At 41.4% G+C, this 24,448-nt stretch overlaps 1 protein-coding gene across 1 annotated transcript in view; it reads right to left on the reverse strand.

Moving 5' to 3' along the window:
- The window catches only part of CHRNB3 (cholinergic receptor nicotinic beta 3 subunit), a 44,026-nt gene extending 21,281 nt beyond the window's left edge, over positions 1–22,745 (reverse strand). Inside the window, exons 1-4 of the mRNA XM_060181438.1 lie at positions 22,633–22,745; positions 18,390–18,803; positions 6,729–6,880; positions 5,624–5,668 (exon numbers count right to left, since the gene is read on the reverse strand). Of these exons, the coding sequence (XP_060037421.1) occupies positions 5,624–5,668; positions 6,729–6,880; positions 18,390–18,639 (447 nt within the window). The 5' untranslated portion in view covers positions 18,640–18,803; positions 22,633–22,745. The remainder of the gene's footprint in view (positions 1–5,623; positions 5,669–6,728; positions 6,881–18,389; positions 18,804–22,632) is intronic.
- Positions 22,746–24,448: the final 1,703 nt, after the last annotated feature.

Raw genomic sequence — 24,448 nt, forward strand, 5'->3', positions numbered from 1 at the left:
GATACAGACCTCCCGAGTCTCATGCTTAGACTGCTATTTATCACCAATGTGCAAGATTGAGACTTTCCTCACAAATCTGGTGTCCCTAGGAAGTCAGAGGTTCCTCTGACACACCCTTCCAGAAGGTTCACTGAATTTCCAGCAAGATGTCACCATGATGTTGGCTGAGCCTCACATTTCCAAATGACTATAAATGCTAAAGTCCACCATGTCAGGATGAGGAGACAGAGTCCAAATTCTCCACCCTGCTCTCTAGGAAACTGTGAGAATTTCTGGTTTTCTCTGAAACCCTGGTGGATGCCTGGATATTATCCTCTTGCCTTCTTGAAGGAAGATCTTAGAAATAATAGCTGTGTTCAGACAGCATGTTTGATTCAAGACTTGAAAAGTCCTTCCCAAACATAGGCAGCATTTCTGGGAAAGAGAGCTGAATTTACTGTGGCAAATAGGGGAGCAAGGATTCAGTGGGCCAGAGAACAAGTTCATCTCTGACTGAGAAAAACATGGGAGTATACTGCAGGCTTCTTCTTTTTTTTTTTTTAATTTATCTTTATTTATTTAATTGGATAGAGACAGAAACTGAGAGGAAGGGGAAGGTTGAGAGGAAGAGTGACAGAGATACACCTGCAGCCATACTTCACGAACACTTGTGAAGACTTCCCCCTGTAGGTGGGGACTGGGGGCTTAAACCTGGGTCCTTGTGCACTGTAATGTGTGTGTTCAACCAGGTGCACCACCACTCGGCCCCTCTGCAGGCTTTATTTATTTATTTATTTATTTATTTATTTAGTTAGTTAGTTTCCCTTTTGTTGCCCTTGTTTTTTTTTACTGTTGTTGTAGTTACTATTGTTAGGACAGAGAGAAATGGAGAGAGGAGGGGAAGACAGAGAGGGAGAGAGAAAGATAGACACCTGCAGACCTTCTTCACCACCTGTGAATCTACCCCCCTGCAGGTGGGGACCCAGGGACTCGAACACCAGTCCTTGCCAGTCCTTGGGCTTTGCGCCATGTGTGCTTAACATGCTGCACACTGCCCGACTCCCTGCAGGCTTCTTAATTCTGAAAAGAGCAACTTTTAACCCACATCATGAATGCGATTTTAACATTGAACTTTCTTACAGATTAGTGCCTGTATTATAAGACACGAATGTTGAGTTTTTTTCCACGTTCTAGAACAAAATTTCGCTTAAGCCTAAATCTTAAGTTTTCTTTTAAAATGGAAATCACAAATTACTTTTCCATAAATGGAGCCTTCAAATCAGTGTAAGTTTATATGGATTTTTTTTAGTGGGGTAGTCAAGAATTGTTAGAAAAATAAAATAATAAAACAAAGAGTTTGATAATGGCTTCCAGTGGTGTTTCTGACCATCAGAGGAAAAGGGCTCAGGGAAGGCTGGCCTTGGCAGACAGCTGTATTTTTCTCCAGATCACCATGGAAAGAGAAGAACAAACTATGTCTCAATGAAGTTCTGAAACTCAGTATCTTGTCTTTTGCTATTTGTGCCTGGTACATAGCAGGTGCTCAGAAAATGTTTGTTGGGGAGACCCACACCTATGGACATCTAATCTTTGACAAAGGGGCCCAGACTATTAAATGGGGAAAGCAGAGTCTCTTCAACAAATGGTGTTGGAAAAAATGGGTTGAAACATGCAGAAGAATGAAACTGAACCACTGTATTTTAACAAATACAAAAAGTAAATTCCAAGTGGATCAAGGACTTGGATGTTAGACCACAAACTATCAGATACTTAGAAGAAAATATTGGCAGAACTCTTTTCTGCATAAATTTCAAAGACATCTTCAATGAAACGAATCCAATTACAAAGAAGACTAAGGCAAGTATAAACCTATGGGACTACATCAAATTAAAAAGCTTATTCACAGCAAAAGAAACCACTACCCAAACCAAGAGACCCCTCACAGAATGGGAGAAGATCTTTACATGCATCAGACAAGAGTTTAATAACCAACATATATAAAGAGCTTGCCAAACTCAACAACAAGACAACAGATAACCCCATCCAAAAATGGGGGGAGGACATGGACAGAATATTCACCACAGAAGAGATCCAAAAGGCCGAGAAACACATGAAAAAATGCTCCAAGTCTCTGACTGTCAGAGAAATGCAAATAAAGACAACAATGAGATACCACTTCACTCCTGTGAGAATGTCATACATCAGAAAAGGGAACAGCAGCAAATGCTGGAGAGGGTGTGGGGTCAAAGGAACCCTCCTACACTGCTGGTGGGAATGCAAATTGGTCCAACCTCTGTGGAGAACAGTCTGGAGAACTCTCAGAAGGCTAGAAATGGACCTACCCTATGATTCTGCAATTCCTCTCCTGGGGATATATCCTAAGGAACCCAACATATCCATCCAAAAAGATCTGTGTACACATATGTTCTTGGCAGCACAATTTGTAATAGCCAAAACTTGGAAGCAACCCAGGTGTCCAACAACAGATGAGTGGCTGAGCAAGTGGTGGTATATATACACAATCGAATACTACTCAGCTATTAAAAATGGTGACTTCACCATTTTCAGCCGATCTTGGATGGACCTTGAAAAAAATCATGTTGAGTGAAATACGTCAGAAACAGAAGCATGAATATGGGATGATCTCACTCTCAGGCCGAAGTTGAAAAACAAGATCAGAAAAGAAAACACAAGTAGAAAATGTTTGTTGGGTGAGTTAATTTTCTATATAATATAACATCTAAGCAGATGATCCAACTCTGGTGTCTCAGGTATGTACAAGGAATGCTCTTTGTCACTGAGCTATGCCTGGATTTAATCTTAATTTAATACTCAGGTTAGAAAATAGTAAGGGACAAACTTATTCTTTGCTATTGTCTCAAATACCTGGGATACTGTCATCTTAAAGTCAGGTGTGTGAAATCTTCAAAATCAAGTTAATTTTTGTTCATTTTAATTTTAAAGATAATAACAGAACATGTATCTCATATTCCTATTATATTCATGAGTTGTCAAAGCTATGAACTGGGAACTTAACAAAGGAGGCACGAAGAAATGAATTTTTTAATATCACCTCTGAGTCTTTGCTACTCTGGGATGACTTCTCCCCCAGATAGATAGATAGATAGATAGATAGATAGATAGATAGATAGATAGATAGATAGATGATAGATAGAAGTAGATAAGTAGATAGATAGATAGATAGATAGATAGATAGATAGATAGATAGATAACAGAACCAAAGTTCCCACCAATGTGTTGGGGACTGGGCTCAGACCTGGGTCTTGCACACAGCAAAGTAGTACACAATCCAGAAATAACATTTATTACTTGCTAGAAAATGCCACATTCACACACATGATCCCATTTAACCTCCAACAGAATGGGAGTAGATAGCATAATGGTTATGCAAAGAGACTTTCATGCCTGAGGCTCCAACATCCCAGGTTCAATCCCCTACACCACCATAAGCCAGAGCTGATTAGTGCTCTGGTAATAAACAAAAAACAAAAAACTAAGTAACTTCCACAACACTGTGAGTAGGACATTGACTCTGTTTTAGAGAGTAGATTGAGGGTCAGAGGGATGAGAGGACTTGTCCAAGGTTCTGAAGCAGGCATTTTGACACCTAACTCAATCTGCTTGAGTTCCTAACTCTTGCATGGCAGATTTTTTTTTTTTTTTCTTCTCAAAGATTAGCTTGGGGGAATGAAGCCAATGAAAATTTTATTATTTTGTTGAATTTTTAAAATCTAGAGCAGGAATATAGGAATCAGCAGGGGTGGTTGTAGGGGGTGGATAGGTTGCATTCTGTACAGCACATGTTACCTTGCTCAATGACCTGGGTTCAAATCCCTAGCCCCCCACCTGTGGAGGCGGGGGAGAAGCTTCATGAGCAGTAAAACAGTGCTGTGTCTCTCTTTCTGTCTCTTTTTCCCTCTCTCTGACTCTCACTCTCTATCAAAATGGAAAGAAAAATATGGTCACTGGGAGATATGGAGTCATGCAGGCACTGAAACCTATCTGTCACTTTGGTGGTGAAACTAAGCAAGCAAGCAAGCAAGCAACCAACCAACCAACCAACCAGCAAAGGAAAAATGGGAGTCAGCTGTTGAAGTAACTCTGTCAGTTTGAAAGGCTGGCCTTGGCAGATAGCTGTATTTTCCTCCAGATCACCATGGAAAGAGAACAAACTATGTCTCAATGAAGTTCTGACACTCAGTATCTTGTCTTTTTGCTATTTGTGCCTGGTGTATAGCAGTGCTTAGAAAATGTTTGTTGGGTGAGTTAATTTTCCATATAATATAATAACATCTAAGCAGATGATCCAACTCTGCTTTTGAAGAAAGATGGATTTTTGTTTTCCATTACTGTTAAGGTGCTTGCAGTGCAGTTTCCTTGACCTTGAATATGACCACACAGAATCTGAGCAGTCAGGGCACTAAAGTGCTTTGTCATGTAGGTCTAGTGACTCAATGTTGATAATCTATTTATGATTTCTAGGGTTTTGGTTACTTTCTGAAGGAGAAAGACAAACCAGTTTGTAAGATAAAAATCAGTAAAATAAAAATAGTGCCACATAGCACTTCTTATCAAAACCTCAAAGCCTAGATACAGACCAGGGCCCATGAGATAAGACATATGTGCATGTATCCATAAGTTAGGGGAAAATATATACCTTAAAACAAAAATGCACAATAATTTTCAGTGAGTCAGTAAATGAAACAAGAAAGTATAAAGAACTAAAAAGTACCTTAAAGTACATAACAGTTTCTACTTAGACCTAGATACCCTCCTCACCTACCTCCTGTTACACATCCCCCAATCACTCCAGAGCTAACCATGTCAGACAAAGTGAGGACAACAAAAGTTAAATAAGGGCAAAAGGCTACCCCATCACCTGGGGGCCTAGTCAGGGATCTCTGGGGTTCCCACACAGACATGCTGGTTGGATACGATCATGGAACATATTGGTTAGAACTTAATTCTTTCCTGGTATGTGAAGTTGGACACAGTTTTTAATATTTTGGAGGGAAATGAAGAAAGAGGAGGTTTGGGACCAAATGGTTGCATACATGGTAAAGCAGACATGTTACAAGATACAAACACCCAGGTTCAGGACCCCAGTCCCTACCTATAGGGGGAAAAGTCAAAATTGGTGAAGCAGTGCTGCAGGTCTCTCTTTCTTTTTACTCTTTTTTCAATTTCTCTGTCTCTATCCAATAAACAAATAAAATAAAAAATAAAGAGGAAATTTTTTATCATTTTTGTTTTTATTTTGACACTCTCAGTGTGGTGTTTAGACATGTAGCAAGTATAAGATCCTAGGGGCCAAAAGAATAAACCTTTCCCAACCATTCTCCCACCCTGAGGAGCCCAAGGACATGCAATTCTTCACAACAATGGTCTTTTTTTTCCCAGTGAGAGTCTTCCTAAATATAAAATAAATTAAATAGCTAGATTGGCAGATAAAAGTCCTTGCATTAACATTTTAAAATATTATTTATTTTACCAGAGCACTGCTCAGCTCTGGTTTATGGTGGTATGAGGGATTGAATTTAGGACCTTGGAGCCTCAGGCATTAGAGTTTGTTTACATAACCATTATACCATTTCCTCCAACTCTTGTATTAACATTTATTTACCTGTTTGAGCCACACATTTGTTGTCATCAGCTGGTTCTTTTCATCCTAAGAAAATGACAAAAAAAAAAAACAAAACCCAGATATAAATTCAAATGAGATGAAGTTGAGGTATTGTGTGTGTGTGTGTGTCATTCTTAAAAAGACTTCTCTCTGCTTGTAGTGTGGAACTATACCCTCTTGTGATTTTATAGTCTTGTGAACCACTATTAAATTACTAATAAAAATAGAAAAGAAAGAGAGAAGGAAGGAAGGAAGGTAAGAAGGAAGGAAAGACAGACCTCTCTGAGACTAATGAGTCCAGAGTGTAAAGAATTCTCAACTAAAGAGTAGTGGAGTAGCATAGAGTTTTTAAAGTGAAGTGCATATCTGATATGAGAAAGCAAGAATTAAAGCTATCAATGTCCTTGGGGTGATGTTTATGTAAAACTGTATAACCCAGATGGCATGATAAAGGTGAAAGCAAAACAAAATATGTACTGTGTTAGACATAGACTTTGCATGATTTTCTAGAAATCCTGGGTCAGAGTCAGCTGGCTTCTCTCTCTCTCTCTCTCTCTCTCTCTCTGTTGTGAGGGAGGGTATCTGAGCAATATGAGTTATTCTGGGGTGAGGGGTGGTCTCAGAGGGATGACCTTGTAGTGATTCCCCAGCACCATGATCATGGAAGACATGGGAGTGAATTCAGAAAAAGATATGGAGGCATAAAGGCATCAGTAGAGTAATGGGGTTTTACAGGTATGCATGTAGTGTTGTCACCACCTTTCCTTTTTTTCTGCATGCACCCCTGCCAGCTCTGAGCTACTGAGATGACATCTATCAGCTCTGGGTTCATCTCCTCTCTGAGCCCTGGTTCTTTATTCTGGAGACTCACTTTGGGCACTCTACCAAACCAGCCAGAGAGGCACTGACTGTCCTAGTAACTATGTCCACCACCCAGCCACTGGCTAAGAGCTCTCCAGGGTAATAGTGTGCTAATGAACCCCATGCCACTTTCCATCCTTCTAAGGGGGGTCATGTTGCTGATTTCTTGGTGCACATTTTCTCTCACCAAGAAACAGATTAAGGAATTCTTGTTCTTTTTATCTCAGTGCCATCCATGACTTACCACATCCACCAGCTGAGAGATTTTCAATCCAAAGTATACTTTTATGGTATCGTTGGAATTTAACACGGGACGAACCCACTTCTGATAGCCTTGGAATAAATGTCTAAGGAGGGCATCCTCATTTTCAGCTATTGACCTGAATCCTGCTGTGGCTGTCAGAATCACAGGGAGTAAGAAACAAGGACAAAAGGGAAAACACAAAGTGAAACTTGGACTGGGCATGATGTCTTGGACCACATGCTACTGTTACCCATCACTGCACTCCACCCCTTATCAAGGCTGGTCGCACATTCATCTTTGGCTCTCCTGCCTGTTGAGATCCACGATGGCAGGCACAATATCCATCATATTTGATGATGTTTATGTGGTACCCAGAGCTTCACATAGGCATCTATTTACTGACTGCACCAGTGAAGGAGGCAGGCCAGATCCTGTGCACTAGACATCACTATGTGTCTTGCATTGTCCCCTTGCCTCCTTCCTGAGGTCTTCCTCATGCAGACCCTCCTGCTCAGTAACCAGCTTCTGTAATATGTGCACTTAGCCAGGTGCACCACCACCCGGTCCCCCAGCTTCTGACATTCTTCACCACTAAATGTCAGCGAGCCTAAAGGTGCAGCCTGATTTCAAACAAGCAAGTCAAAGAAATGATTTTGGCGTCCAGTCAAGATCAGTTTTGTTGCTTTTCAAGGCTAAGCTATCACATTTTAAAACAAGAGAGCTCTCTGTTGTCTTAGATATTACCCATGCTGTATATTCAGAGCCTATCAGTAGCCCACAAGACCTTCCATACTGTATGCTTTACTGGAGAGAGCTTTCCCCCCACTGAGACACAATGGGAAGTGATGATGAGCAAGGCCCCCCCCCCCTTTACTCCCAAAGTTACTCAGTCAAAACTGAGTGTGGGAGGTGGCACAGTGGGTAGATCACCTGACTTACAGATACAGGTCCCAAGTTGGATCCTGAGTACCTTATATGCCAGAGTGATACACTGATTCTCTTTCTCTCCTTCTCATCAATTAATAAGTAAATAAATAAGTTTTTTTTTAAAAAAATGACCTAAAGATTATTAGTAGAAAGGAAAGCATAAAAGCACACATTCACTTCTGTGAGCAAGACCTTTGCTTTACTAAGGGAGTAACAATTCAAGGTACACCCATAATTCTCTGGGCACCTTCAGATAAATTGCAGTAGAGATAAGATGGGGGTTGAGCTGTGTTTTACCCATCTCTCTTCCATTCAAGAAAGCATATTAAAAGTATAAATGAGGGGGAAGGGTTAGCATAATGACTCTTCAAAAGACTTTCAAGCCTTAGGTTCCAAGTTACCAGATTCAATGCATATTATATTATATTATATTATATTATATTATATTATATTATACTATATTATTTTTTATCACTATAGGTTGGGGTTGATTTTTTTCAGAGCACTGCTCAGCTCTGACTTATGATGTTACTGGGGATTGAACATAGGACTTTGGAGCCTCAGGCATGGAAATCTTTTTGCATAACCAATATGCTATCTCCCCCACCCTTGGGGTCAATTTTATAAAATAGACTGAAAGAAACAAAGGGAAAGAAAGACACAACAGCACCAAAACTTCCTTAAGTGTGGTAGGGGGCTGGCTCTAACCTGGGTCATGTGCATGGCAAAGCAGCACAGTAATCAGGTGAGCTTCCCTGCAGACCAGCTTATTATTCATTTCATTTTGCTTCATGTCATGCCATTTTGTTGTTAAAATTTCGGAGGCTCTTGCCGGCCGGGTTGGCTTCGCAGTGGTGAACAGAGACGCGGAGACAACGGCTGGGCAGGGCTGCTGTAATTCTTTATTCAGGAACAACGATTCATAAACTAAGACAAACTAATCACCAAACAGAACTCTGCTGTCTCTTTGCGGCGGCACAAGCACTCTCTCTCTTACTCTCGAACTCAGGAACTCTCCAACTCTGGAACTCTCGAATTCTCGTACTGGGGAACCCTCTGAAACTCTGGCACTCTTGAACTCAGGAACCCTCTCCCACTCTCGAACTCTGAAACTCTGGCCGGGTCCCTAGGGGCGGGGCCAAGCAGGCCCGCGAAATTAACTGGACTGATCTAATTCTCTCGGTGGGGGAGAACTAGAACCCAATGTAAAGCATACAATACCATTTCATTTTTTCCCCTTTCCTTTTCTTTTTATCCTAATATCCTAGAGCAGGTCAGTTGGTTGGCTGCCAGGACAGCACTCTATAAAGTCTCAAAACCTTACTGGAAATGTAGGCAATGGGTAGGAAAGACAGTACCCTGAAGCCTTTAACATTTTTATTTATTTTTAGATAGAAGCAGAAAGGGAGGGAAGGAAGAGAAGAGGGAAGGAGGGAGGGAGACAGAGAGGGAAGGGGAAGAAGAGAGAGAGAGAGAGACATACATGACCAATCAAAGCACAAATGTGATAGGATTTGTGTCCTCAGAAGAAAAATGGACATCTTTTTTCCCCACACAAGCACTGAAATGCAACTGTGTGAAGACATGATAACAAGGCTGTTGTTAGCAAGCCAGAGTATCCTCATCAGAAACCAAATCTGCTCCCTCCTTGAGTATGGATTTCTAGCCCTGAGAACTTTTTTTTTTTTTTTTTTTTACCCTGAGCTCCTGATCCCCACCTAGGGGGCGGGAAGTGGGGGTGGAGGGGAATCCACAAGTGGTGAAGTAGTGCTACAGTTGCATCTCTCTCAATTTCTCTTTGTCTTTATCCAAAATAAAATATTTTTTTCCAAAAGAAAATTTTTAAAAAGTTTTTTTCCTGTTGTTTAGGCTGTACAGTCTGTGGCAGGATGTTTTGACAGCCCAGGCTGACTGGTACAGACCTATATTGACCTAGAGATACCATGCCAAGTATAAGAAGAAAGGAAGGAAGGCCAAAGGTTTAATGTTTTCAACCTAATATCACCAAGCTTCCTGAACCTTTTCTAAACAGAAGCCAAGGTGACTGGCATTACTGGAACAGAGTTATAAGGTAGGTCGGGAAAATTGGATGGCTTGTCCTTCTTGTAGAAGGGAAAGGGCAAGGGCTTCCACAATTAGTTCTTTGAGACTAGGGCCTCAATAAATATTTGATGATGTGCCATGAATAAATAAATCACAAAAAGCTATAACAGCATTTTCTGACATCAGAGGAAGGAGGCAGAGTGATCAAGCTTACAGCTCCAAACCACAAGTCTCAGGTGTGCTAGGGGTTTCTGGAGTAAGGGTCTCTTATTTACAGAATAGATGGATTCCTGGAAATCTATGTGTAGATCAAAGTTTTACAAGCTGACTTACCACTCTGTTAATTAGACTCGACTGGTATTCTAAGAAACACTCAAGGATTCATTGCCAAGTCAAGACATCACTCTTGAACAGTGAGTGACTCCTAACTGTGGGCACTTGGGTTTCTCAAAGTCAGTTTCCCAGGGGTTGGTTGGTGGTGCACCTGGTTGAGCACACACATTACCATGCTTATGGACCCAGGTTCAAGACTCCAATCCCTACCTGCACATCTGATGGGGGGGAGAAGCTTCAGGATGGTTGAAGCAGTGCTTCAGGTACCTATCTTTCTCTTTCTCTGTGTCCCCCTCCCCTCTCAATTTCTCTCTGTCTTACCAAGTAAATAAATAAATGTTTTAAAAAAATCTTTGTTTATTCCCTTTTGTTGCCTTTGTTTTATTGTTGTAGTTATTATTATTGTTATTGATGTTGTTGTTGTTGGATAGGACAGAGAGAAATGGAGAGAGGAGGGGAGGATAGAGAGGAGGAGAGAAAGAGAGACACCTGCAGATCTGTGTCACCACCTGTGAAGCAACTCCCTTGCAGGTGGGGATCTGGGGGCTCGACCCGGGATCCTTCTGCTGGTTCTAGTGCTTTGCACCGTGCGCTTAACCCGCTGAGCTACTGACTGACTCCCATAAATGTTTTTAAGAGGTCAATTTCCTGGAGCTGGATACTGGAGCTCCTGGTTGAATGCACATGTTATAATGTATAAGGACCTGGATTCAGGTCCCAGTCCCCACCTTCAGGGGGAAAACTTCACAAGTGGTCAAAAAATGCTTTAGGTGTCTTTCTGCCTCTTTCCCTTTCTATCTTCCCCATGTTCTTAATTTCTGGCTGTTATCTATCCAATACATAAATAAAAACATTAATTTTTTAAGTATTAAAAAAAGAGAAGTTAATTCCCTGCAGCAAAAAGGGAGAGGGCTGTAAGAACATCTGTATTCTTACATCATTCCAGCTGTAATTAAAGAGGAAGAAAAAGTGAAGTGAGGGGCCGGTAGTGGCACACCTGGTTGAGTGCACATGTTACAAAGCGCAAGGACCTGGGTTCTAGGCCACCCCCATGGAGAAATCTTCAGGAGTGGTAAAGCAGTGTTGCAGGTGTCTCTCTGTCTATTTCCTCTCTATGTCTCCCTACTGTCTCGATTTCTGGCTAGCTCTATCCAATAAATAAAGATAATAATTAAAAATTTAAATATATATATACATGTAAAGAAAAAGTCAATTGATAAGGAAGTGAAGACAGTAGAGCTGGAAAATACCCCTAAAAGTATTTAAACGCAGAGAGATAATGCAGTCTGTGAGAGTATCCACTTGCATAGCTGAGACCCCAATGGTAGCCATTTCATCCCGAGTACCAGTTTATGCTCAAGCTGAGCTACTCATGCTCTATCCTCTTCCTCTCTTCCTGTCCTCTCTCATGCTAAGCAAACTGACTAGACTTTTCAAAATATTACCCAAATTCCTCATTTTGGGAGTGGAGGTCCCCAGGGACTATGATGGGCAATGACTTGCCCAGGGACCCCAGGGAATGAGTGACTAATATGGGCTCTAATTTCCAAGGTGACAGTTTTTCCTCCAGTCCAGGAGATTCCTCCAGGATTCAGGCGACAAAAAAAAAAAAAAACTGCTCCCTCTACCAAGATCTCCTTTCTAGCACTCCAAAATTGACAATCCATGTCTGTGAACACATGTTCGTTGTTGTTGCTAATTTCATTGCTGTATTGTTAGTATTATACTTCCCACATTACTGCTATTTAAGGCAATTTACCACAGCTGGGGAGTAGCTCAACTAATAGGGTAGCACACTTGCATGGCTGGGATTCCAGGTGCTATCCTCAGTGCAGCAGATAATCAGAGTGGTGCTCTGGCTTCCTTCCCTCACTCATTCTTTCTGTCATTTTTTTAAAATATTTATTTTATTTAATTATTCCCTTTTGTTGCCCTTGTTGTCTTATTGTTGTAGTTATTATTGTTGTTGTCGTTGTTGGATAGGACAGAGAGAAATGGAGAGAGGAGGGGAAGACAGAGAGGAGGAGAGAAAGACAGACACCTGCAGATCTGCTTCACCGCCTGTGAAGCGACTCCCCTGCAGGTGGGGAGCCGGGTTTCGAACCGGGATCCTTATGCCGGTCCTTGTGCTTTGTGCCACCTGCGCTTAACCCGCTGCGCTACAGCCCGACTCCCCCATTCTTTCTGTCTTATGTGAAATTCTCCCTCTCCCTCTGTCATATATAATAATAAATAAATCTCATTATTTGTATTGCCACAAGAGTTATTATTATTATTACTGGAGTGTGGTACCTGAACAACAAATTCACTGCTTCCTGTGATCATATTTTCTTTTTTCCTTTTCTTTCTTTTCTTTCTTTCTTTCTTTCTTTCTTTCTTTCTTTTTTTGATAGGACAGGGAGAAATTAAGAGGAGCAGGGTAGATAGAGGGGGAGAAAGACATAGAGACACTACAGTACTTGCTTTATTGCTTGTGGAGCTTCCTTCCATAGGTGGAGAGCGGGGGCTCAAACATGGGTCTTTGTGCATGGTAGTGTGTGTGCTTAACCAGGCACACCACACCTGGCCCCTTGTAATAAACAAGTCTTTAAAAAATTATAAAGCACTCAACAATTTGTTTGGCTTTGTATGTTAACTCTCTTTTCAGTCACCAGGGTCCAGATGTCATCAGGATGCCGGCCAGAATTCCCTGGACTGAAGACCCCACCAATGTGTCCTGGAGCTCCGCTTCCCCAGAGACCCACCCTACTAGGGAAAGAGAGAGGCAGACTGGGAGTATGGACCGACCAGTCAACTTCCATGTTCAGCGGGGAAGCAATTACAGAAGCCAGACCTTCCACCTTCTGCAACCCACAATGACCCTGGGTCCATGCTCCCAGAGGGATAGAGAATGGGAAAGCTATCAGGGGAGGGGGTGGGATATGGAGATTGGGTGGTGGGAATTGTGTGGAGTTGTACCCCTCCTACCCTATGGATTTGTTAATTTATCCTTTCTTAAATAAAAAATAAATTAAAAAAAGAAGAGTCCATCATACAAACTGCAACTGTAGATCAAATAAAGATACATCTGTAAGTTAAAAAAAATTATAAAGCAATCGATTGCCTGGCAGAATGGAATCCTAAGGCTACGTCGCTAATAATATTTGAGCTCAGAGAAACACTCTTCAGTAATTCCATGCATTCTCCCTTCTACTGGGGTTGGCGTCTGGCAGATTGCCTCTCCAGAGCCTCTTTGATGGATACTACCATGTGGTCACTATTCTTCAAGGTGGACACCCAATGCTTTCCAGGGAGAGAGTAAACCTGCCTTAGACTTGACCATGATCTCTCTTCAGGACCACTTTCTATTTCTTTCTCTCTTTCTTTCTTTCTCTCTTTCTTTCTTTCTTTCTTTCTTTCTTCCTTCCTTCCTTCCTTTCTTTCTCTCTCTCTCTCTTCCCTTTTGTTGCCCTTGTTTTATTGTTGTAGTTATTATTATTGTTGTCATCATTGTTGGATAGGACAGAGAGAAATGGAGAGAGGAGGGAAAGACAGAGAGGGGGAGAGAAAGATAGACACCTGCAGACCTGCTTCACTGCTTGTGATGCAACTCCCCTGCAGGTGGAGATCCAGGGGCTTGAACCGGGATCCTTATGCCAGTCTTTGCGCTTTGCACCACCTGCACTTAACCCACTGCGCTACCACCCGACTCCCCACTTTCCATTTCTTTTAGACAGAAAGGTATTTGTTTCTACCCTCTAAATTTCAGTCTTCCCTCTTTCTTCCTCTTTCCCTTTCCTGTCTTAGTCTTTGTCTGACTTTGCTTCATCAAAATATTTCCCCAGGGATTAGACAAATAATGTCTAAGGCAGAGGGCAAAAGGACAGGAAACCAAGAGCACAAGTGAACAACTGGAACAGTCAGAGAGACAGACAGACAGACAGACAGGCAGGCAGACAAACAGTCAGACAGTCAGACAGTCAGACAGTCAGACAGTCAGACAGTCAGACAGTCAGACAGACAGGCAGGCAGGCAGGCAGGCAGGCAGGCAGACAGGCAGACAGACAGACAGACATGGCAAGCATTCTGCTTGATTGCAGTGATTTATTTCCCCCACCAGGAACACTGGCTGGAAGAGTCTCCAGGAAGACATGCTGCTTGCTCTTGGCTGTAGATTCTGGGTGTTTGGCCAAACTCATCACTCACTCGAATGATACAATATTTACATGACATTGAGAGGCAGGGGACTCAGACTTAGAGACTGCAGTTGTGGTCCTGGTACAAAGCTGTATAATTATTTAATTTAATTTTTAAAAGTTTCATTATCATTACTTTTTATCAATGCACTTTTTTTGACTTATATATATATTTATATATATATTTATTTATTCCCTTTTGTTGCCCTTGTTGTTTTATTGTTGTAGTTATTATTGTTGTTGTCATTGTTGGATAGGACAGAGAGAAATGGAGAGAGGAGGGGAAGACAGAGAGGGGAGAGAAAGATAGACACCTGCAGACCTGCTTCACCACTTGTGAAGCGACTCCCCTGCAGGTAGAAAGCCGGGGTTCGAACCGGGATCCTTATGCCCGTTCTTGTGCTTTGCGCCACCTGCGCTTAACCCGCTGCGCTACAGCCCGACTCCCTAAATGCACTATTTTTTTAAAGGTCTGTCACTTTCTTTTTTTCATATTTTATTTGTAGTTTTATTGTAATGAGAGACAGAGACCAGAGCACTGCTCAGCTCTGGTTTATGGTGGGGCTAGGGATTGAACCTGGGGTCTAGGAGCCTCAGGCATGAAAGTCTTTTGCATAATCATTATACTGTTTTCCCAGCCCTCAACACACTATTCAGATATGAGCTCTGCAGGTGATTGAACCTGGGAGCTCAGAGCCCTGGGCATGAAATTTGCTTGTATAACTATTATGCTGTCTCCCCAGCTCCCAAGCTCTATGATTTTAAGCAAGACATTTCACCTCTTCCAATAAAAACAGAGGAGGGGGTTGGGGAAATAGCTCACATGGATAGTGTGCTACTTTGCCATGTATGTGACATCCCCAACACACTGGGAGAATCATCAGTGCTGTGGTCTCTTTCACTCCTCTCTGCCTTACTCTCCCTATCAAAACAAAAACCAAAACCCAGGAAGTGATGACAGCTGAGGACCCTAGCAACTCACAATCTCTGTGCCTCTCTGCCCACCAATCAACCACAAAATGTGACCTATTAACACTAAGTATTTTCCATTCTAGGCAGCTGAGATGTGCCTTTGATCAGGCTCCATTGGTCTTCATTTGCTTCAAAAGATAAAGGCAGCTAAGGACAGCAAGGGATTGTGCAGGAGTGACTTCAGTGGAGAGGGCAGCACATTCTCCAGCCCAGTGTTGGGAATCCTGAGAGATTTAGATAAAGTGTCAGCACCAGCCTGAGACAAAGAAAATTTCCTTTGCATCCTACAACTTAATCTTTTGATCTATTTATTCTACTTGATGATACTTCCTTTCTCTTTGCTGGTCCCACAGACCTGCATATCAACACTCACTTTCAGCAAGGTTTTGACAAACACTAAAGTATAAACAACTATTAATACTAATTACGTAAGGGGAGGGGCCAGGTGGTGGCACACCCGGTTAAGTGCCCACATCACAGTGCACAAGGACTTAGGTTCAAGCCCCTGGTCCCTATGGGGTGGGGGCTTCACTAGTGGTGAAGTAGGACTGTCTCTCTCCCTCTCCCCTCTCAAATTCATGGTCTCCAATAATAGAAAATCAAGTACAATTTAAAAAAGACCAAGTAGATAAGATTGCCCATTGATTATTTATGTATTTTGTTTGTTTTATCATTGCTAGGGCTTCACTCTCCCAAGCCAATTTTTTTAGATAGAGATTTAAATAGAGAGATAAAGATAAATGGAAAGCTATCATATGAGGTGAACCCAGACTTGAACCTAGGTTACTAGTAAGGCAAAGCAGCACACTGTTCAGGTGAGCTATTTTGTAGGTACTGTTTATGGTTTTACAGAAGACAGCACCACTGTTTATCCTTAGTCAGGGCTGAGGAGACAGCATAATGGTTATGCAAAAGACTATCATTCCTGAGGTTCTAAAGTCCCAGGTTCAAGCTCCAGCACCACTGTAAACCAGAGCAGAGCAGAGTGCTGGTCTTTCTCTTGCTGTATCTTTCTCAACAAAATATAATAAATCAAATATTTTTTAAAAAATAAAAGAAGAAACAACTGAATTTCAAACCTGAAGGATTTTAAAATCACAACTAGTCTCCTGGGGAGAGGAATATTCTCATTTTGATCCTTTTTGTTATAAATTGGGTTTTCCTTCCATGGTTACCCCTGTGTCCCCTAAAAAGCTCATACTATGAAGATGGTCCCTATTTCTGTTAACACATTTCACCTTGGGGTGAAATCAAACAACAAACCCTTAGCGGTTCTTGCTAGAATGAATGTTTACTAAAATTTGGTTAGACTTTGTTTTCTTTCCTCTGGCATTCTCATACCCCAGAACCATTCCTAGAATACAGTAGATCCTAAACAAAATTTGTTTATTTACTTATTTATTAGAAAAATAAAAGTAGAAGGAAGAGGAACAAGAACATCACTTTAGCACATGCAATGGCAGGGAGTCAGATTTAGGACCTTATGCTGGGGAGTTCAATGCTTAATCCATTGTACCACCTCCCAGACCATAGTCCTCAACGAATATTTACTGAATGGATAAATCCATGTCACCATGTGGGAAGAGAGATTAGGAAGCACAGTGCCTCTTTTCCAGAGCAGACACAAGCCCATAAAGCTCCAACCCAAGTTTAACCTGTGGTTACACACAAACATCCTTTCAACCAAAGCCAGAAATATTAACAGGAGGGCTTACCCTTGTAGTTAACAGGGTAGTTGTGTGTAAAAAGAAGTTCACTTACAAAGAATAGGAAAGTTAAGGAATGGGGTTGGCTGGTCGTGTCCCTGGTTGAGAGCACATATTACAGTGAACAAGGACCCAAGTTCAAGCCCCCAGCCCTTACCTGCAGAGGTCAGGGAGCTTCACAAGTGGTGAAGCAGTGTTGCAGGTGTGTGCATCTCTCTTGTTCTCTCTGTATCTACCCCTTGCCTCTCAATTTATCTCTGTCTCTATCCAATAAATAAATAAATAAATAAATTTTAGTAAAAGTCTTATTTCATATTAAAAAAAAGAACCAGGGAAAGGTAGTAGAGATATAAAAAATAGAAACAGACTCCAGTGGGTCTAGAAGTATTCACAGCCCTGATGGTTGCTCCAGGTGATCACATAGAGCTATTATAAATCTGTGATGGGGGTCAGGCAGTAGCGCAGTGGGTTAAGCGCTCATGGTGTGAAGCACAAGCACCAGCATAAGGATCCCGGTTCGAGCCCCTGGCTCCCCGCCTGCAGGGGAGTCGCTTCACAAGCGGTGAAGCAGGTCTGCAGGTGTCTTTCTCTCCCCCTCTCTGTCTTCTCTTCCTCTCTCCATTTCTCTCTGTCCTCTATCCAACAACGAATGACATCAACAATAACAATAATGACCACAACAAGGCTACAACAACAACGGCAACAAAAGGGAGAAAAAAAATGACCTCCAGGAGCAGTGGATTCATGGTACAGGCACTGAGCCCCAGCAATAACCCTGGAGGCAAAAAAAAAAAAAAAAAAAAATATCTGCGATGGACATCACTGTACCTATAGTAATTTTCTTCCTCTTTTCTTTTTATTCTCTTTCTCTCCCTAGCTTCTTTTCTCCTTCCTCCCCTTGCCTCTTCTTTTCCTGCCCACTTTCTTTATAGAGTATTCCTCTCCTTTCAGCTGGCTAAAAGTCACAGAAAACTCACACAAGTCCACAGACATTTGATATTGATTTTTGACTTTGTTATAGTATACAGACATACTGACTCTACCTACATGCACAAATTTATTAAATTATAATTTATTACCAAGTATTTATATAGGTCTGTAAGATACATTAGACAATTATCAACACACATATAGTAATGACTAGTAGATGTGATAGAAGAATGTTGATATAGTGCATTCCTCTGCCAAATATTTGCATAGTCCTCTGAGTGCCACTTAGTAATCTTTTCCTGCTTACATGTCTCCCTACCAAGCTCAGAATAATTCCAAAGGATAGACACAATAAATGTCAGAAGCATGAAGACTGTGCAAGTAATGGATGTGATCTCTTTAGAAATATGCAGATTTTACAAAATTACTCACAAGAGCCACACTTCAAAGGTTATCTTTAAAAACAACTACATATTATATCTCGTAATTCGAACACTATTCATACATTGTTTTGTCTCCTTGGCCTAAAGAACTTTACAATTACAAAGTTTCAATTTAGTTTACCTTGGGCTTACCTGAGGGAGTGACACCAAGGAAGACGAACATCAGAATAAAACCTAACAACATCTTGAGGTCCGTTTTAGATGAATAATTATTTCTTTTCTCACCACAGAGCATTTCCTTCAAAAAGAGGAGCTTTGAAAAGAAGATGAAATTGTTCAAAGTCCAAAATGGAACCTCAGGGGGCAAATGGACACATGAAATGAAATGAAATAGTCTCAAACCACTTCCAGTTGGTGTGAGCTTTCTTAAAGTACACTTCATTGATTTCCAGGCAGCTGTCAGATCGTGTAAGTCTACCAAATATTTCTGGGTCCTAACTCCTGACTGATTAATTATCCTCTTGCAAAGCGATGCAGGGCAGAGAAGAAAGGACCGGAGGGAGACCACAGTGGCTATTCAGTGGCACTACTCTTAGGGCTGGAGTTCTGTGTGAAGAAGAAAAAAAATGCATTTTTTAATGTTCATGACAGAAGTTAGTAAACTATTTCTTAGATGCAATATTCTTCTGCTATCTTTTTATTTTGGGCCTGGAACTTAAGATTAATGAATGTACAGCCTAGGAAGTGGTACAGAGGGAACTATACTTGCACATATAAGGTCCTGAATTCAACTCCTGGCATCCAATGTGCAGGAGTAATTCTCTCTCTTTCTCTTTAACAAATACACTAATTATGGTCTGGGAGGTGATGTAGTGGGTAAAGTACTGGGTTGTCAGTCATAAGGTCTCCAGTTTGATGCCCAGCATTGCATATGTCAGAATATGTTCTTGTTCTCCTGATTTCCATTAGTAAATACATAAATCTTAAAATCAGGCAGTTCAGCTCCCCACCTGCAGGGGAGTCACTTCACAGGTGGTGAAACTTAGGCCTGCAGGTGTCTATCTTTCTCTCCCTCTCTCTGTCTACCCCTCCTCTCTCCATTTCTCTCTGTCCTATATAACAACAACGACATCAATAACAGCAACAATAATAACTACAACAGCAAAAAAACAAAAACAAAAACAAAAAGACAAGGGCAGCACAAAGTCCTGCATAAGGATCCCCATTCAAGCCCCCGGCTCCCCACCTGCCCCCTGCAGGTGGTAAAGCAGGTCTGCAGGTGTCTATCTTTCTCTCCACCTCTGTCTTCCCCTGCTCTCTCCATTTCTCTCTGTCCTATCTAACAATGATGACATCAACAACAATAATAACTACAACAACAATAGAAAACAACAAGGGCAACAAAAAGAGAAAAATAAATATAAATAAATATGAAAAATAAAAAAAATTTAAAAAACAAGGGCAACAAAAGGGAAAATAAATAAATATAATTTTTTAAAAAAATCAGGGCTGGGGAGATAGCATAATGTTTACGCAAAAAGATTTTCGTTCCTGAGGCTCTGAGGTCCCAGGTTCATTCATGGGTACACCATAAGCCAAAGCTGAGCAGTGCTCTGGCCTCTCTCTCTCTCTTCTTGTATCTCTCATTAAAATAAAGAAATAAAAATTTAAAAGAATCAAATATCTTAAAATCAATAAATGAATACATGGTCCAGGAGGTGGAGCAGTGGATAAAGCAATGGACTCTCAAGCATGAGGCTCTGAGTTCAAGCCCCCAAAGCACATGTACCAGAGTGATGTCTGGTCCTTTCCCACTCTCTTATCTTTATTATTAAGAAAGAAAGAAAGAGAGAGAGAGAGAGAAAGAAAGAAGGGGAGATAGAAAGAAATTCTTTAAAATGAAATAAATGCAGTTAATAAAGAATAATGAACATGTCTTTTGGCTCTCTTGTTCAGTTGTTCTCACTGTTTTAATGTCAGAGCATCCTGTGTCTTCCCTTGAGCCCACTTGGCCCTCTTCTTTATTCCTAAATCCCTTAACAATTTTCCTTTTAATTTATTAAGTAAGGAGGTGGAAAAGAGAGAACTAGAGCACCGCTCTAGCATCTGTGATGCTGAGGATCACATTCAGGACCTCACGCTTGAGAGACAGATACTTTATCCACTGCACCACCTCCAAGGCCACTTGTCTTTTTGTTTTACTAGTGGGACGTGGAGATTGTAATGGCCACCCTTTCTTCGACTCACGTCTTCATGACTGATGGGATTCCCTTCTATGTCATTGTTGGAAGGTACCCAGAGGATTCCTCATCTACTGAGAGGGTAAGTGAAATATGGGGCTAGGCTGAGGATAGTTCCAAATCAGAGCAGAGTTACCAATGAAATGTAGGAAAAGCATATGAAGAGGCAAAATCCACAAAGGCATCTTTCAAGAAATCATCCTGTTTTGTACAGATGTAGACTCTTATCCTTACCTGTGATACTCTTCGCCTTACCCACTGAAAAGTATCACTGGCCTGGGTGTTGTGCTATGTCTGACAGAATCAGAAGTCTTCCCTTATCAAGGGAACTTGTGTTTGCATCCCAGGACCCCAAGAAAAACCTGTGTTAGTCTATCACTGACCAAGCTAGTACCAAAAGCCGAATGTGCTTTTGGTAAAGGAGGGTGAGTGTATTTTTTTTTTCCTTATAGTTTTTTTTTTTAATCTTTATTTATTGGATAGAGACAGCCAGAAATCGAGAGGGTAGGGGAGATAGGGAGAAAGAGAGACACCTGTAGTGCTGCTTCACCATTTGCAAAGCTTTCCCTCTGCAGGAGGGGACTGAGGGCGGGTCCTTGAGCACTGTAACATGTGTACTCAACCAGGTGCACCACCAGCTGGTCCCCTGAGTATATTCTTTTTGACAGCTCTGGAATGCTGCCTAGACTGTATCCATAAGAGAAGTATTGATAAGGTGTCAGGCATTAAGCCAACTCCCCCCCTCCAGTGCTGACACTATGGCCTATTTACATAATCATTGGTTTTGCCTGAAATATCCCACCCATCCCACTGATCTGTCTTCTTTCTACCCCCAGACCTGCCCTGCCTACAGGGTAACATTAATCCCACCAGTTAAAACCATAGCAACAAGTTGCTAAGGAAGTTCTACCTTCCCAGTGTATCTTTTTCTTTTCTCCACCCCCTTTCCTAGCCATTTTTGTTTCTGACTTGCCACTTCAAGTTTTATCCTCTAAAAGCCATTTCTGTTTCTGGTTTCTCTCTCTTCCACATCCGACCTAGAGGAGGTCAGGCGTGCAAACCGGGATTGCGGCTGGCTCCACGTGGCTTAACCCGCTGCTCTCACGCTTGACTCTGGTGTTCCCCCAAGAATAAAGATTTGTATTACGAGCTTGGTACCTGGATCAACTCTCCCGCCCGAGATGCTAGCCCAGCAGATGAGGCTGGGTGGTGGCGTACCTGGCTGAGTGCACATGTTAAAATGCACAAGAGATGTATTGATAAGAGCCACAAAAACAAGGCCTGGCAAAATATATATTACCTGCACTTGATTTGTCATGTATGTGAACCAGGTTCGAATCCAGCTCTCACTGTTTCGGAGGAAGTTTTGGTTCTGTAGCATCTTTCTCCATTTTCCCTCCCCCCCCCTTCCCCTCTACATTCAGAAATATTGACCGAGAGTTGAGAAGCACCAATAACAACAACTGAAAAGCAACAAAAAACAAACAGGTGAGAGAACAGATGTCCTTTTCCACTGAAGAATTTAAAATTCAGGGTATTCCCCCTCCAGGGTATTTTTTAATTGAAAAGTGGCATCCCAACAGTAGACTTTAAGTAATTTTACCAGTAATTTCATAGTAACTCTAACAATGAATATTTTTTTCCATCAGGGTCTGGCTGGAGCTTAGTATCCGCAGGACGAATGTACTGTTCCTACCAGCTACTTTTTTTCTTTTTCTTTTCCTTTTTTTTTTTGATAAAACAGAGAGAAAAAAATGATGTGGGGTGGGGATATAGAGAGGGAGAGAGACAGAAAGACACCTGTAGTACTTACTTCACTGCTTATAAAGCTTCCCTCCTGCAGGTTGGGGCCAAGGGGCTTGAACCCAGGTCCTTATACATGGTGACATGTGTGCTCAGCTGGGTGTGCCACTGCCCAACTTCAACAGTGAATTTTAAAAATGCTTAAAAATATCTCATCTTTCTAATCTAACTACCATCAGGATTTTGGTCTGTTTTCCTCTATTAAATCAAAAGAAATCTAAGTGAGTTTAGATGTCTAGTTGCCTTTATTAAGTGGGTCATGAATCAGGCAGACTCCCATCCAGCAAAAAGAGCTGCAAGGAGTTGTACAAAAATGGAAGGCTTTTTTTTAGTCGGAAAGAGAGTTACAAGGCTACTTGCAAAATGAAAGTGATAATTTCAAGAAAACTCACCTTAAGATACTGGACAGCTGGGGAGGGGCATGTATCCTGACCATGTAGATTCTCTCACTCATGTTGTCCAAAAAGCTCCAGGCTGGTTAGTTCAGTTAGTTCATACAGTATCTTCACTTTGGAGAGAGGCTTGAACTGAAATTAGGTTAGAGACAGTCTGAAAGTATGTGTAGGGTGTGGCATGAATAATTTCCATTTGGGACCTATATTTTTTTTTTAACACAAGCACACTCCCACTTATACATATACTTGTACACATACAAATACACCCAAATTGCCTAGTTGTTGTCAAGTTTATATTATATACAAGCTTTTTAAAATTAAATTTAAATTGCTACCAAAGTTATTGCTGAGGCTTGGTGCCTGAACAACAACAAATTCACCATTCCTGGCAGAGAGACATTGAGGGGGGGGGATGACAGAGAGGAAGAGAGATAAATACCTGCAGCACTGCTTTACTGATCATGATGCTTGCTCCGCCCTTACAGGTGGGGACTGGGGGCTTGAACTTGGGTCCTTACGCTTAACTGGATATGCCTTCTGCCTATAAACAAGTTTCAGTCTTTCACTGAACTGTTACTATTTGTAATGTCAAGATTGCCACCATTCAAAAGGGAGAAGATTTTAATACCAAATTTGAGAAATGATTTCATGATCTCTAGGAAAACAAAAAGGAGTGGTGAATAGTTTCTTGCATAACTTAGTGGATTCAGAGTTTGTTAGGAAACTACAAGCAAGTTGATTAGTAAAGGTCTTTAGTGTGGCCTGGGAGGTGGCATAGAGGCTGGTGTTGGATTTAAAAGCATGAGGTCTTGTTCTGCACCCAATAAAGATCTTTGGTCCATACTCCCAGAGGGATGAGAGAATAGGGAAACTTCCCAATGGAGGTGATGGGGTATGACACTCTGGGGGTGGGATTTATATGGAATTGCACTCCTCTTATCCTACAACCTTAATGTTAATCATTATTAAACTACTACTACTACTAATAAAAAAGCATAAGGTTTTGAGTTTGACCCCAGCATGAAATCTGAAGTAAGACATCAATGGTAGAGTATGGGACTTACATGCATGAAGTCCTGAGTTTGATCCCTAATATTGCATTATTCTCTCATTAAAATAAAGAAGCAAAAATAATTTACTGATGTTTTAAGGCATAGTTCTGGATACATGGGTATGGTTTCTTCTCTCTCATGATAGATGCCTGCAAAACACTCATCACCAACTTAGACCCTTTTCTTCACCAGTCTCTCTCTTATTATAAGGCAGAGTATCACCGTCCAAAACCTATAAACTCTGCTCCTAAGCCCTCCTAATGTCTTGAATCTGTTATTCTTGCTCAAGCTTGCCTGTCTCTATGTGTAGACACCATTGCTAGAATTTCAAATTTTACATTTAAGCACTGAAAAGAAAAATTGTTAGGGCCAAAGACTAATTTACATTTTAAGGAAGAAGAAATTGCCAGGGCAAAGGTTGTAACTGAGCCCCCTGCAGTACAGAAGATTAGACATTTAAGAAACAGAGCTCAGCATCTGAACAACAGAGACCTGAGATGCATGTCCTGGTTGAATAACAAAAGAACATCTGGCTTGTCACCATGTGACTAGAGAGGCAGGCCTGACCACCTGGCTCGACCCAGGGACCTGTATAATAGGGGGAGAAAGACAGATTGGCAAGGTCAGATGTGGACAAGTCTCCCACCTTCACATGGCTCCATGGTCTTGCTTGGTTTTACATGGGTTTTAATTAATAAATCTTTCTTAGCATCAGTATCATTATAGACTGTGATGGATGGCAATCAGGTGAACTAAGATGC

Source organism: Erinaceus europaeus, chromosome 2 (genome assembly GCF_950295315.1).
Source record: "Erinaceus europaeus chromosome 2, mEriEur2.1, whole genome shotgun sequence".
Taxonomy (NCBI): domain Eukaryota; kingdom Metazoa; phylum Chordata; class Mammalia; order Eulipotyphla; family Erinaceidae; genus Erinaceus; species Erinaceus europaeus.